The sequence below is a fragment of the Rhamphochromis sp. 'chilingali' genome (assembly GCF_963969265.1).
Source record: "Rhamphochromis sp. 'chilingali' genome assembly, chromosome: 19".
Classification (NCBI taxonomy): domain Eukaryota; kingdom Metazoa; phylum Chordata; class Actinopteri; order Cichliformes; family Cichlidae; genus Rhamphochromis; species Rhamphochromis sp. 'chilingali'.
In genome coordinates, this window is record NC_137946.1 from 4,524,836 (window position 1) to 4,541,470 (window position 16,635).

The 16,635-nt window shown below is 38.4% G+C and overlaps 1 protein-coding gene across 1 annotated transcript in view; it reads right to left on the reverse strand.

The window, feature by feature from the left end:
• Nucleotides 1–2,957: 2,957 nt before the first annotated feature.
• LOC308386700 (endothelial cell-selective adhesion molecule-like) overlaps nucleotides 2,958–16,635 on the reverse strand; it is a 51,341-nt gene continuing 37,663 nt past the window's right edge. The window contains exons 2-7 of the mRNA XM_080866426.1: nucleotides 8,818–8,969; nucleotides 6,131–6,323; nucleotides 5,871–6,026; nucleotides 5,562–5,684; nucleotides 4,550–4,685; nucleotides 2,958–4,074 (exon numbers count right to left, since the gene is read on the reverse strand). Coding sequence (XP_080722552.1) covers nucleotides 3,537–4,074; nucleotides 4,550–4,685; nucleotides 5,562–5,684; nucleotides 5,871–6,026; nucleotides 6,131–6,323; nucleotides 8,818–8,969 — 1,298 coding nt within the window. The 3' untranslated portion in view covers nucleotides 2,958–3,536. The remainder of the gene's footprint in view (nucleotides 4,075–4,549; nucleotides 4,686–5,561; nucleotides 5,685–5,870; nucleotides 6,027–6,130; nucleotides 6,324–8,817; nucleotides 8,970–16,635) is intronic.

Sequence of the window (16,635 nt, forward strand, 5' to 3'; positions counted from 1 at the left end):
TTTGAATGTCCATAATGTACACTTTTAAAGGACACAGAGTCTTAAATGCACAGCAAACAGATTTCCTCTTTTCTTTCAACTTCCCTCATGAAATCTTGACTTTAGTCTTGAGCTTATATTCTCAAGTGGTTTGCATGAGATGCTTTTACAGTATGTTTTCCTTCAACCTCATCAGCCTTCATCTCAGAATGTCATGTAAATAATTGTAAAAATATCTGTGCACATTAACCAAAAGCTTAAATAACAAACATATGCTCCAGTGTAATTACACTACAGCAGAATATGACCACACTTTCTTCTCTTTTCCAAATCTAAATCATATTCAGTAACAACAGACATTACAAATAGCGCTAACGTGTAAAAACATAATAAATAGTTTTAGTTCTTAACTAATGAAAAGAAGTTCTGGAATCATTCAGTGTATTAAAATGACCTTAGCTATTTGGATACATTCTTACAAATGTGATTTTTACAAAACAGTGCCTCCCTCACAGCAGTTTTTATTCAAAATATGTCCACACATTTTGGAAATGGAAAATAGTTTCTGAACCAAATCTAGTTTATTTGTTTCAGATTAGAAGCAAACTGAAACACATTTGTTAACTTCCAAGGTGCATAAAGAAAGTCTAAAGAGGTCGAGATTCCAGGAATATCTGTAGTGCAAGACTGATGGTCCTGCAATAATGTTGATGGAGTCTTTAGGTTTTTAGCCAAAAACTCCATCAGCTTAAATGAAACTTGATAAAATGGCTCAAATTTGCTGACCTAACAATGCATCTCGAGGCTTCTTAACAGACTTTCGTGCGCTTTACGCTTGTTAACATTTCCCCAAATATTTCTAAGTAGAATGTGAATACTTGATATACTCAAGTAAAGAAACTATAGAAATTTGTCAAATTTGTGCTACATAACTGTATATCCACAATTTTTTTCCAAGGAGTTTAAATACATAAGTACTGAAGTGTGGTGGACCATTTTGAAAGGAGACCTGCCTTATGGTTCTAATCCTGATGTGATGCATAGTGGTGCTCTGCTGCTAGCTGATATATTTGGTGGCCTCTTTTTGATCTTCAGTTCAATTCAATTTTATTTATACAGCAAATCACAACAACAGTTGCCTCAAGGCGCTTTATATTGTAAGGTGGACCCTACAATAATACGGAGAAATAATACAAAGAAAGTCATATTATTGTTAGTTGCCCAACAGTAATATGACCCGCTTTGGCAACAGTGGGAAGGAAAAACTCCCTTTTAACAGGAATAATCCTCCAGCAGAACCAGGCTCAGGGAAGGGCGGCAATCTACCGCGACTGGTTGGGTTGTGGCAGATGGCCGGTTGTATATTTTTTCAGTTTCTTGATCCACTACTGGTCAAAGAAGGTGGCTCCTACTCCCTCTTGTTAAAAGCGAGAGCTTTATCCTCACTGTGCGGGACTGTGTGATCACCGGGTGTCTTTCTCTAATGCTATAAGCTCTTTGCGCCAGTCTAGAAGAACAGGTCCAAATAATGAATGTATGTAATGAATTTATGCTGATGACGCAGATGATGACTAAGTTACAAAAGAATGCCAACACAAAGTGGTAATAAAGGCAAACACGTCCCCTGTTTCTGTTGTCCATAAAGGCTGCACTCAACAACGTGCTACCAATTACCCCCCAAAATTCACATATTTACAATTTGAATGCTGCAGGCAACTTTAAATGATTAGTTATTAGCTATTAGCAGTGATGGGAATAACGGCATTACTTTTTTCAGTAATGAGTAATCTAACTAATTACTATTCCTATCGTTACAACGCCGTTACAGTTACTAACAAGAAAATGCGCTCCGTTACTATTTTTCAACAAACAGACGATTGAAGCTGTGTTCAGCTTACTGCATCTTATATCAGTTGCATGGAAGTAGCTGTAAGTAATGTGGACGCTACAGCGTTAAGTAGCTGCGCGCGCTCCCGCGGACGGTAATCATGATCACTGTCTAACGAAAAAGAGAGAGAGAGAGAGAGTTTTGTGACGTTTAGCGTGTTTGGAGTGTGTAGTTAGTGTGTAGTGTTGTGGATAGTTTTGTGTTGTGTGTCAGAACAATGAGGCGACTGCTGTCTCCAGGTAGAAACAGGAGTGATACACCTGCTGCTGTCAGACCTGCAGGTATCAGGCTGTGATGTTCTCCTTTATAGTGGACAGAAATTGTGTTTTTGGAGTGGCACAAATAATTTGTGTTGCATCTTATTGAATGCAGAACAACTGATTGTTCTGTAAATAGTTTGAAATGGTTATTTAAAAAATCAAGGTAAAAGGTAAATGGATGCAAATAACGTTGTTGTTTGCAAAACTTGTGCATAGGATTTTAAAATTGACAATTTATATTTGCATTTAAAGTTATGAAATATAATTCATTAAACATGTTTGTTGTTGTTACAGTAAAAAATATAACTTTTTCTACTCTGATTTTATGTTTTTTGTCTGATTTTAGATCAATTGTGTTAATACAGTATGTCAAAATGAAAACATAACTGGAAATTCAGACACGTGAGGTTGTGCTGAAAAGAATGATACCAAACAAGTAAACAGTTTTTAAAGGTGAAATGTAGAGGTCAAATCAGAAGTGGTTAAAATGGCCAATTATACCCTGGACCCCAGAGGGTTAAACATTTTTATAAAGTAACGCAATAGTTACTTTTCAAGTAATTAATTACTTTTAGAATATTGTAACTCAGTTACTAACAGTTACTTTTTTGAAGAAGTAACTAGTAACTATAATTAATTACCTTTTCAAAGTAACTTCCCCAACACTGGTTATTAGTACTAGTCAAGAATATAAGCAAATTTACTGTTCTGCAGTCCTAAACAGCTCAGTATTATCAGAAGCTTTTGCTCATCTGTATTTAAAGAAGTGAGTTTAAAAGCATTTTGAAAGCAAGTTGAAAACCCAACAGAAGCAAAGCCAAGAAAAAGGATTAGGATACTTTGCAAGGGCAAACTTTATCACACAACACATTATGTTGTCTTTTGATGTCTGGTGCTGAAATAGAGTTAATAATACATAGATTAAACCCAGTGTTTATGAGCAACATTCTCCTTCTTAAACAGTAATGACCTATGAGTCCTTCAGGTAGTTTCTCTAAATAAAGACAATGGATAAAGTGTAGCATGCTGGTGCTCTTTTTTTTCTGTCCGTGAGATTAGCACACACAGCGTTCCAGCTGCGGTTAGTAAATGGCAGGAGGAAAACAGTTTGGAAGAAATTACATTTAAAAATCTAAATATGAAAAATGAAAACATTAAAATCCATAAAGTAGAAAAGATGATACTGGACAAATGTATGAAAATCATATCTATACATAGTTTCAAATGTGTACAGTGCATACAGAGTACAAAAGAACTATAAGTAAGTATTCTTAAAGGAAGTAAACAGTGTGTCTGAGAGCTTGTTGGCATCAGTAAATGACCTTTCATTTTAAATTCTTTGCTAAATATTAAAGTCCCTTTGAAAAATCAGCAATTGATCCTTTGTGAGAGTATTCCCTTAGCTCATGCTAGACTAGAGATCCGGCCTGGTTCTGTGCAGGAACCATAATGGGCACGCCTCCCATTCGGGTGATGTTGGAGGCCATGATGGTGGAGGTGGGTAGTGGTGGCGGGGAGGGAGCGGTCTGGAGCTGCAGCCGAGGCTGGTTGTACGTTTGCGGCAGCGCCTGTGCCTGAGGCAACTGGGTGTAGCGCTCGGGTCTGGGCATGGAACCGCCATTGCTGCCGGCCTCGGGGGACAATGGCTGTTCACGTGGCAGGGTGGTGTTGTTGTTGTAGCTGTAATGGGTGGGAGTGGAGGCCCCTTGGTGGCGGGACGGTCTATAGCCGGCATTGCTGCCTGTGGCGGTGATGATGGATGCAGTGTCTGAGGGGGGGCGCTGTGGATACTGCTGCAGGTGGTGGTGGTGGTTGTTGTGGTGATGGGAGGACTCTTTGTGGTGTGGGCTGGAGGCGATGGAGGACAGGGTGCCATTCTTGGAGATGATGTCAGAACCCATGCCGCTCTTAGCCCATGACACACGCTTGGGAGCCTGAGCATCCTCCCTGTAGACATCGAGGTGCAGGATTACTTATTTGTGGCGTGTAGATTACTTTTAGAAATGCATAATTAGTTCACAGTAACACTGAAATGGAGTACTTCATTAAATCTTGAAACTATGGTAATTTGTTTCTGCTATCACAGGATATGAAAATTAAATCTGAAAAACAGGCTTCTTAAACAGGTGTGATAGAATCACTTTAGTTTGAGAAATGTGCAAGATCAAAATGTGCATTCCTGTGCAATTGGTACATGTCAAAAGTAAAACCTGGGTCATCTGCAAAGGACTAAAATGAATTTGATTCAAAGCAGCAGCAACAAGAACTTCATCTACCAACGCTGCCACTTATGACTTGCCTGAACTGACACTGTTTAGCACTGTGGCAAAAGGGTCCTGGTTCAGATCTGCTGGCCAGCTGAGATGCTGTTACGAATTTTAAATGATAAAATTCTGCTTGCATTTAAGCCACACTGACTCACTTGATTTCATTGGCCAAGTCATCCTCGTTGTTTCTTCTCCTTATCACGAAGACAAAAGCGAGGCACACAAAAAGGAGGAAGATGAAGCCAGCCACTGAGCCAACTGTGGCACCAACAATCACCCCCACTTTATTGGCTGGAATTAAAGAACATACAATTACTATCTCAAAGAATTTAAAAACACTTTTATTACCTCATTTCGTGTAGAATCAATAGTACTTGTACAGCACTGGCTAGAAAAGCAGATTAATGTTTTATATTCGAGTCATGTAAAGATGTCCTTTCTGTTTGACATAGAGATGGACTAATCAGGTGACCAGTTGTGCTGTGGCCTAGCAAATCAGTTTTAAGCTACAATTCAGTTTCATTTATATAGGGACAAATCACAACAGCTGTTGCCTCAAGGCGCTTTATATTGTAATGTAAAGACACTACAATAATGCTGCGATGTTGATCACTAATTTACCGCTGTCCATTGTTTTCAGGCTTCTGCAACATTATATATTCCCAGGACGCTAGGTTGTGTTGGGCATGGTTGACTGTCCAGACTCATGTTAAAGTAAGACAAATTCAGCCAACTTTGACAAAAGTATAATTTTCTTAGCTGCTGAATAGAAAAGTCAGCTAAGCTAATGGTTACAATGTAAAATGTCACAGCCCTATGCTAGCAACATTAAACATGTCTGGCAAACAGGGTTTGTTTTTTACTTTGAATCTGTGTAAGTCATGAGTGATAGGGGTTTATAATGATACTTTTGCTAAATTATTGTATATTTGTAATATTTTAATATATATGTAAGAAAGTTCGCTGCATATTCATTTAGTTTTCTTATGACGTGTCAGCAGTCATAAGAAATTAGTAGGATATGATCGTGTCCAACAGAAATAATTAATTACATCGATGCTCGCTGTTCATGCTTGATAATAGTGTATCTGAATGTGTGGTCCATAACTATTTTTCATCACTTATTTTTATTAATAAACCATAACCAGGGTTACACTTGCTGCGTACAGTTGGTAATGTGCAGGTCGATTGCGCAGCTCTTTTCTGCCACCGTGTTGCTGGCTGTGCACACGTATTTCCCCGACATGTTGCTGCTCAGGTTGTTCAGCTTCAGAGTGCCAGTCTTCTCATCTAACACAGCAGTTTACATGGAAAAGACAGTCAAACACACATGAAGACACATTATTTCACATGTATAACAGTTCTCAAAGATGTGCTAAGTGACAATCCCAAAAGACGGTGTGCAGGCTGCTTTTTCTATCAATAATTCACATTTATAGCAAACAATGACTCTTTGTTTTTTCGCTGTGCACTCACTGAGCATGGGTGAGAAGAAGACCTCAGAGGTGGGGCTGGTTTTCTTCCACTTGTACAAAGGAATAGGTTTCCCAGAGCTGGACATGCAGATCAGAGTAACATTTCCTTTTACCTCTGGCTTCCCTGTCATAGAGCACTTCGGAACAGAAGGAGGGACTGAGGGGAGAGGATTATGTAATGTTTTATTACAAGACTTTCTGTTTTACTGTTTCACAGTGAATCTGAGAAGTACAGCTGTGCAACGGGTGAATTTCCCTTACCTTTCACATCCAGGGTAACCGTTTCAGTAATACCATCATTAACAATCTGAAAGATGTAGCTTCCTGAATCGGACTCCCGGGTGTTGTTGATGTAGAACGACACATCTGATGATGGCATCTGATGTAGGAAACCGACACGGCCCTTAAACTGTCCGTCAAACACCTTCACCTCGTTGTCGGTGTAGGAGATGATCTGGACAGAAGGACAGAAAGCAAGCGTCACATGAAACAAAAAGAAGATTAAAAAAAGGGGTTTTTTTGGGGTCTTTTAGTACATAAAAGAAAGCACACGAAGAAGTAGTTGTGCATAACAGATATCACTGACCTGTGTCACTGACATCCAGGTCAGGGATGTAATGGACTTTGTATTTATCCAAAACATTTCCAGAGATTTATTTGCTAAATGTCCAAGTGCAAGACTTTAAAGAAAAGAAAGTTTCACTAACACTGGTAAAATCAGCAGTGCTTACAGAGGAAAGTTCAGGACATCTTCAACAACTCACCTTAGTATCACTGACATTGGACAGAAGTTAGCTTCACTGACTCATCAACCTTTACTGGACTCTACACAAAGTTTTACAGCCTCCTCCAAAGCAACTACACATGACGCATATCGGCAGGTGAGGTAAACAGTGCACGGCGGACTCACAGCCCACACTTTAAAAAGGTACGTTCTCAGTTTAAACATTGGACATGTTTTCTATGTTCAGTTGTGAATAAAATAAAATCTAACCTTCACATTTCCACCTATAAGGCCAAATTAAACAGTAATATTAATGTTCTTGAACCTGATCTATAAATTCTCAGCTCTCATTCTCTGCAATTTAATTAACACAAATTATGCAGGTCTGTATTGTTAGATAAATACTACATTCTAACGAATATGGCTCTTGTACAATAAAAAACAAAACACAACAAAAGAAGCCTGATATAAAACCTAGTTCCAGCATATGTATCTCTGCAGTGGAAGGGGCTGAAATACAGTATAAATAGAACGGTTCAAGGCAGATGCATCATTTACAGTAAAAAGTAAAGATGTTCTTAGATTAAAATCTGTTTTCTTTGAGTAATCTAGTCACCTGATGGTCTGGACCTTGATCACTTGCTGTAACTGATGGAACCTTGAATTCTGCTTTATACCAGAGAATCCTGAAGGAAAAGCTCCTGCCATCAGCTTGTATTCTGAAGTTCAATTACATTTGAGTTAAGCACCAGGAAAGTGATCCAGAACATAGCAGCAAAAGAAAAAATGAAGGTTTTGGAGTGATCAAAATAGTCAAAGACCGGACTTAAATCTGATTGAGATGCTTTGGCAAGACCTTAAACAGACCGTTTATTCTCAAAAGCCCTCCAATGTGAAAGAATTAAACCATTCTGCAAAGAAGAGTGGGCCAAAATCACTCCACAGTGATCTAAAAGCATCATCGCCTGTTACCTTAAAGGTAAGAACGGTGAGGAGCAAAAACTGTCTGTTTAAAAGAGAAGATGAACTGAGGGGCTGCACCAAGAACTCATGCATTGGTATTTATGATTACTTTCAACTACAAATGATGCCAAGCAACTCTAATAGCATTCAAAAACAAAACCAAGAGCTGGAAAAGGCACAATAGGTTCTTGTCAATTATTTTCTCCATATTACTATTATTATATTATGCATAGGAAACATATATTAGCAGTTTGGAAAAAATATCACTTTGTCAAATTTTAGTTACTTACATAATTAGTACCATACCACCCCATTAGAGCACTTTGCTCTCAGACTGTAGGCTTACTTGTTGTTCCTAGGATATTTAAAAGTAGAATGGGAGGAAGAGCCTTCAGTTTTCAGGCCCCGCTTCTGTGGAACCAGATTTGGATTGGGGAGACAGACACTATCTCTACTTTTAAAATTAGGATTCAGAGTTTCCTTCTTGCTAAAGTAGTACAGTTAGGGCGTGATCAGGTGACCCTGAGTTATGCTGAGGCTGCTGGAGGATTCCCATGATGCACTGAGTATTTCTTCTTCAGTCACCTTTCTCGCTCACTATGTGTTTATATACATATTATTTCTAGTTAATAATCTCTGTCTCACTTCCACAGCATGTCTTATCCTGTCTTCCTTCTCTCACCCCAACTGGTCGCAGCAGATGGCCCCGCCCCTCCCTGAGCCTGGTTCTGCCGCAGGTTTCTTCCTGTTAAAACTGAGTTTTTACTTCCCACTGTTGCCAAAGTGCTTGCTCATAGGGGGTCATATGATTGTTGGGTTTTTCTCTCTATTATTGTAGGATCTACCTTACACTATAAAGTGACTTGAGGTGACTGTTGTTGTGATTTGGTGCTGTATAAATAAAATACAATAGAATTGAACAATTTGTCAGAGGGGAATTGCTCACTTTATCTTGTCTAAACACATACAACTCTGAATAGATTGCAGTTAAGTTTTGTTCTTTTATCAGTGAAAATGTTTTTACATTTAATGAATGTTTCTTCCTGTAAAGAGTAAAGTAAGGTGAGACACTAAGGGAAATAATAAAAAAAAAACCCTGTATCCTTTTCCTTCCTGAGTTCTCTTTCTTCCCCTAAATCTATTTGATTGTGATCCTCCTTTTGGATCATCTATCTGCACAGCACAGTAGTATTAGAAACCTTTAAGTCTTTTCTTGTCTTGGCTTGATATATATTAGACCTAAGTGTAATTGTTTCCTTACCATCTTCATCTGGCTGGTGTTAGGCATCAAAAAGTTCCACGCGATACTCTTGGAATTTGGGTTGCCGCCAGTGTACCGGGCCTGCAGCTCCACATACTGACCCTCGATCACTTCTCCATTTTTCAGGGGTATTAAAAAGTTGGCCCATATGCCTGGATGAAGGAAGAAAGGGAAAAAACACACTGTAAAAATCACAGTTTTTTATTACTTTTATACACCACTGTACATGTAATCAATAATTGTAATCTCTATATTAATTTCTATTGTTAATCTCTGTCTCTCAGACAGTGTGTCTTTTGTCTGCCCCCCTCACAGCCAACCAGACGTGGTAGAAGAAGAAGCCGTCGCTCCCAGAGCAGAGGCTTCTTCCTATTAAAAGAGGTTTTTTTCTTCCCACTGTCACCAAGTGCTTGCTCCAGTTGCTAGAATGTTCTATGTAATACCGCAGGGTTTATCCTACAGTATAAACTGCCTTAATGTTGTGATTCAATTGAATTGAATTCTGACTCTGAATCATTACCTGTACAGTTGAAGGTGCAGCAGGAAACCTGTTTGGATTGTTCTTTGTTTCTCATGCCTGTTTCATGTTTGATGTCATATTTTTTATAATAAAAAGGTTATAAGCAGAATGATATTATAAGATTAATGAGGATCTGCTTAGCTTCTTTTTAATAATTGCCATTGAAGAAAAAAGTTTGCTTCAAGGACATTATTAAAACCGTATCCATGATTTTATATGCATGCGGCTCTTCTTACACAGTTTATAATGTTACATTACCACAGATGTTATCACAGATGAACTTGTGCGTTATTTGGATTTAACGCAATAGTGATAATGAAATCAAGCTGAATAGAGAGAGCACTATCACAGTGAAATGTAATGTTTATTTAAGACCACAGAGAGGCAGCAGAGAGCCAAAACACATCTGCAGCACACACGACCAAATCAGAAAAAAACAAGGTTTTCGCTTACATATTTATATGTGACACGTTTTTATTAGTTAAAGTGTTCATTTAAGTAGTTGATAAATATGACAAATAAATGACAGAGGTTATAAACCCCAGTCACCAACTGTGCATAATTTGTGTTTACTGTATTCAAAGGTTTTCTCAGGGGAATGTCAGTCTCTCCTACAAAATGAGGGTGGTTTGAATCATGGAATTAGTCAACAGAAACCACATATCTCACCTTTTTTTCTCAGGGACCCATAACAGAGAAATGCAGAAAGTATGTGAACCCAATATAAATTAACACACACACACACACACACACACACACACACACACACACACACACACACACACACACACACACACACACTGGAGCATGACTTTTTGACAGTGGTCAAAAAGTATCAAATGGACAAGCATCTCAGTGCTTGTCCATTTGATACTGTTGACCACAGTATTTTACTACAGCGATTTAAACACACTGTTAGTATTAAAGGAATTGTACTGGAGTGGTTTGAATCAAGAGTACTAAGTGGACTTTTCCCATATTAGCTGCTCTTCATTGGCTATCAGGCCGCTCTCCTGTGGAACTAGCTCCCAGTTTAGATGAAGAGCATATGTGCACTCTAATTTTGAAATACACTTAAAACCTTCCTTTTTGATAAAGCTTTTAGTTAGGACTGTATCAGCTGAGTCTGAACCTTCCCTTATTTATGCTGCAAAGGTTAGGCTGCTGAGGGCGCTTTATGTTTCTTCTTCACACATCTCTTTCCACTCTCTGTGTGTTTATACAACACTATTGTATTTAATAACTGGGAACTCTCTTCTCTTCTCTTTCCCCTTGCCCATGACTTATCTCAATGGATGGCTGTCCCTCCATGAGCCTGGTTGTATCCGAGGTCTTTCCTGGTAAAAAGGAGATTTTCCTTCCCACTGTCACCAAGTGCTTGCTCACAGGGCACAGAGTGATTGTAGGGGCTTTACCTTATAATATAAATTGCCATGAGGCTGTTGTGAATTGTCACGAGGACACGAGCACCTGGAACATGGCTGCCAAGTCTAAAGTGCACTGTATGTTTGTGTGTATTGATTAGAACCATGGCATGTTCAGTTCAATTCAGTTTCATTTATATAGCAACAAATCACATCAGCAGTTGTTTATGTTGAAATTTGAAAGGCGTAGGCACATTATAAAAATTGACAGGACAAACATTCTTCATACCCCACATTATAGTTTCAAAAAGACATTTGAAACAAGCTGTTTATACACGAATAAAAGTCATGCATTATGGATTAGCTTTCTTCACTGCACAGCAGTACCTTCCTGCTAATTAGTACCATTATTTAGATGCCACAGTTGTTACCGCAACAAAACTATTTACATGTAAAGGAAGTGATGTAATCAAGTCCAATCAACAAGAGGCTTCCCAAGCAAACTATTACCTGAAACAACTCACTATTTCTGTGGTGGCTAAATATTCAAAGCAGAGGGGTGGAGGTCAAGGCACGTGACTTGTAGTTATTAAAATCCTAACAATTGAAATAGTTTTAATCAGAAAAAAATATTGATTGTAGGTTTTTTATACAGCATTGTGCAATGATGTACTGAATATCTGGGCTTTTTTAAGGTCAATTAACTGCATTATGGCTACTCTGGAGCAACAGAAACACAAAACTAACAAACAGATAATATTAAAAAACAGCACTATGATGTTGTGGATGTCAAATGTTTAATTAGAACTACTGTTAATCAATAACTGCCATTATTGCAACTGCACAATCAAATGAATTCTCAGAAAATTCATTTGAATTTTGAATTGTTTCTCAAAAAAATATTTGAGAACGGAAAAACAGACTTTTAATGCAACTAGACTGCTGATGATAAAAACAAAATAAAGCCAACCAGGTTTGTTTCTGTAGTGGACACAGAGTTGCTTATTTCATTACAGTATTTAGCTTTTCTATTTTCAACAGACAGTCTCTGGCACTGAGCAAGGAGCGCCCCCCTGTGGCCAAAAGCTATAGAAATTTACACAGTTGAAACCCATTATAAGCTGAATTATTCTAAATTTATAGCATTTAAAGCTCAATTTAAAGCATCACAGATTTGGCAAAATATCTTGTTGGATTTGGACTTGTTGGACTAATGAACATCTCTTGTGCTTTATTGCTTCTCCAGCTCTAAATTATACAGGTGAAACGTGAATGGCAACAATGCACCATGTAAAGAGATCTCTATAGAGAGGAGGTGTAGGTATCAGTTTCTCAGTCACTGTGGAGATGGAGTAGATAAGTGACAGTGATGAGAGAATGTGTGGGCTATGCTCCTTTGGGAACATTGCTTCTAACAAAGAATCACACTAGTGAAGCCATAAGATAGACTAAATAAGGGAAGATGTGGAAGGTTAGCGTAAGAATAAATGTTGCTAAAAACGGTGAAAGGAGAAAACAAGGAGAAGCAGAGATCCATTGTGTCAATGGCTCTTTAGGCCATAAGAAGATTTGGTGCAGCAGTGAGATAGGCCTGTTGTTTGTAGAGGTGCTGACTGATGGATGGTTGGATCAGTGGACATGTAGAGATGACAGAAAGAGGCTTAAATATAAATGCAATGAGTCACTGTGGAGTGGCTCTCTGATGATTGCTATAAGCTTAAAGGGAGCCCAATGAGAGGCTGCTGCATGTCTCACAGATTGGATGAAGGGAAGGAAGAGAAACGGAGACTCTCTGGGATGAAGAAGATTTTACTAAAGCTAAAACAGCAACAAGAGATCTTGAAATGTTTATATTTAGAATAGATGTAAAACTAGATCAGAGAATAGTGTGCCCATGCAGAAATTGTTCTATTTGACACAAATTAGAAACTCCAGCAATGGATAAGTTCACTTTTTAAGCCAAGAAGTTTGGGAAAACACCTAGCCGGAATCCTTTCAAATCTTTGCGGTAAGACTCTGGAATACAAGACTTCCCAACAGGGATGACCCAGACACAAACATTTCAGTGGGGGAAAACAGGCCAAATTTTCAGCTCCTCATTAGTGTGGATGAGCTGCGCTTCATGATTTAGTCTGATCACATGGGCATTTTTTCCCCATCAAAATCTTGCCAAGTGCTGCTTTAAGAAGATTTTCTGACAGAAATCCTTCCTGATTCCAATGAGAGCATACTACATTGAAAAAAAAGATGAAACATGTATAGAAAAAAAAACTTGGCAGAAAAAATAGAGAAATGAACAAGGCCACTGAGATTTACTCTTAAAGTGGTCAGTGAGGCATAATCTTTCCCTCTGTGGCAGGTCTGAAATCTATTCTGCTCGCTTCATGACAATTACTTTTAAATATTCCTTGGTGACTGATGGCAGGGCAGATGGGAGCGAGTTCACTGAAGGGCGTAATGAGGACTGGATAGGTCTCGCTGGATCTAATAGGGCTATTTCACTAAGTCTGATATAACAAGGTGTTTTATGGTTAGCTGGAGAAGCTTTTATTCATCTCTCTCTTTCAAAGTAACAGTTTCTTCACTATATGTAGAAATACCACTTTGGAAGCTGGATATGGAGTTGACAGACTTAATTACAGGGTAGATTTGAATTGGAAAAAAAGTGGGAGTTACACTGTTGTCCCCCAGTGTAATAAGTGCTATAGTTCTGTAGTACTTGTAGTACTTGCAAAGCTGGTGATAACCACACTGAAAGGGTAAAAACTATCAAGAATAGTGAACTGTGCAAAATGTCCTTCCAACCATTCTTGATACCACTACAGAAACCTAATTTCAGAATAACAAGAAGAAGACAAAACTAGAACGTCTGGGTTGTTAGAGTTGCTAGTTAGGGGAGAGACTCTTCTCTAAGAAGAACATGGGAGAAGGTCTGCAAACAATGAGACTTCCAGAAAAATGTCCCTTGGACAGATGAAATGAAAGTGAAGCTACTGGGTGCCAGTTTAGCTCAGTGGGTGAGCAGGTAACCACATGGCCAGAAAACAGGGACCCAGTGTAGGTCAAGTTACTTGAAAAAATTAGTTACTGATTACTTCCCCCCAAAAGTAATCCCGTTACTTTACTGATTACTTATTTTCAAAAGTAATTAATTACTTAGTTATTTAGTTACTTTTTAAAAACACGATTTACAACCTGAAGAGGTGATAAAGAAATAGATCTTTCAGCCCAATTCTACTTTTTCTTCAGAATCCATCATACAAAATGTAATCAAATGGAAAAGTCTCTTTTTAAAGCTTGTTTTATTAGTTTTAATCTTTTAACTTTATGCATCAAGCAAAAATTAAATTATATGCAACATTCTGACTAGAAGAAATTTGTTTAACATTTAAACCTATTTTCTGCACATTCGAGCACATAAAAGAAAAAATTTTTTGTGTTCACACGCAGTCTTTCAAATAAATGCAAGTGAACCACAGCAAAAAATAAATAAATAAATAAATAAATAAAAGACTCAGCGGTCCTGTTGCTCTATTTTCACCTGTAAAGCAGGCAGATGCTTGCCCTGGTACAGGTGAGCTGCAGCGGTCAGTGGAAGAATCCGCGAGTTTGTCTGTGAATTTCCCATTCCGTGGTAGCGCACTCGGTGCTTGCTCGGAAGTTTAGGGGTTTTTTCGCTGTAAAGCGAAGTTTTCCTCCCACGCAGGGAACAGCGTACGCTAATATTTTTTGTCACTTTTTACGGAATCAAACTCAAAGTAAGGTCAGTACTTCCACGCTTTAAACGCTGCACGCTCATACTCTCTGCCGCACCCGTTATATTATCCATTGTTGATCTGCACACAGGAGTTGCCACGAACGTCGCACTCGCTTACGTCATTGTCATGAGACCTTTTTTGCAATAGTAATCCCTTACTTTAGTCGTTACTTGAAAAAAGTAATCGGATCACAGTACCGCGTTACTGCCCATCTCTGCTGATGACCCTTTGCTTTGTTGAGTGAACCATGAACTCTGTATACCAAAGTGTTCTACAATCCAAACTGCTGAGAGGCCTCCCATTCTACTTTTGAAAACTCAAAAGCAGAACAGGAGTCACTAATTTAGATTACAATGTAATCTCAGAGCCAGAGTTGTTGATTTGATGAAAATACTGTGCTATGCTCAAGTTCCTGTGTGTGCTAATTGGATAATTACAGGAAACCCTTCGGACTGATCCCTGTTTACTTCAGCAGACCTCAGTGTAGATGAAGCGGAAACCATGCTTTGATGAGGATGACCTTAACTAACGTATTTCATGCTGAAAAGATGGGTGGAGCGGGTCGTTTGCTTCCTGTCAGCATCTTATCAGCTGCTTTGGTTAAAATGTTAAAGCAAGTGAGCTACAGAATAAAAAAGATATGGTGTCAAACATAAGTGATGTCTCTGTTGCAATATTACCATCAAATACATCTCTTAATGTCTAACTTGGAGAAATAGCTAATTTAAGAGATTTGAGAATAAGAAGAAAGAGCACATGATCTTGGATGAAGATGACAGTGTGGCAATGATGTCTCCATGGAGCACCACTGCCACTGAACCCTGTCTCTGGAGGATGGGTGGAGATGCAATGACGTGCTCTTTCTCATGGAGATAAACCTCCCCTGATAAGGCTTGGACCACTTTCTGTAGATCTGAGGCTGGATTGGTGGTTCCTGTATCTATAAAGTAGGAGGAAAACTCTTAAAGATCAACAGAACCAGATGGTCTGGGTCCTGATGACCAAAGGTCATCCTGTGAAAATCCTTCATGTTTGCCTTGCCCGATAAAATGAATAAAACCAAAACAAAAAAACAACAACAAAAAAAAAAAAACCCCAGCGGACAAAAACCTGCAGAATTGCTGCATTCACATTTGAAAAAGTCCCCAAGTTCATCTTAGTACCTGTTGTTTAACAGATGTCTAAATACTGGCCTGTAGGTTGTTTTGGATACCTGCATCAGAAAATGTCCTGATGCTTTGACCATAAGTTGTTGCTGTTCACACTTGACACATAACAATACCACTAACGTCTACTACAAGACTTTTGGCTTATCCAGTGTATTAATATTTGATAGTTGCAGATTTTTTTGGTCCTTTAAGAAAAGAAAATCAAAAAAGCAGAACTGGGCAGTGTGCACTGTACCTGGCCATGAAGAAATGCTATAGAAGACAGCAATAACTCACTAATTCACAAGGCTTGCAACAAACCAGTAGACAACTATTGTATCAGTATTCCCAGTACTTTTAAACTTGAAATAATGCTTTGACATCATACCACGGTAATTACAGATACTGACTGAACAGTTTTAGCTCTGAAGATGTGGTACAGTATGCTTAGCTAGACAGAAAGATGTGTTTTTTTTTCCACCGTCCACAAATATAGTCTGGCTAGTTCCACTGAGATCCACAGTCTGTGCAACATTAACAGCACATTTACGGACAAAAAGAACAAAAGCACCATGAATAATTGATTAGAGATGAGAAGAAAGACAGAAACAGTGGCACTGTCCAAGCATCTTATTTAATCTTTTAACATAAATTAAGAGGAAATTTAAGGAAGAAACTGAAAACTAACTTCAAGCTGAGAGTTTTTTTTTAATCAAGGTGAAGATGTCCAGTATCCTCAAAACATCTGAAAAAATCCATCAAAGTCTAAGGTTATTCATAGCAAAAATGTTCTCTCTTTCCCAAACTATCATTTTGCTGTAATCTCCACACATATGCAGAAATAATCCAGAACTTTTTTTCTGATTCTCACTCCACAGCCCATCGAGTCCTCATAAAAATAGAAGTCCAAGTTTTAACACACACACACACACATACACACACACACATACACACATTCAAATTCTTGTGGGGACATCTGATTGACATAGTACTTTCCTTAGCCGCTCACCCTAGCCATCAAAAATGAA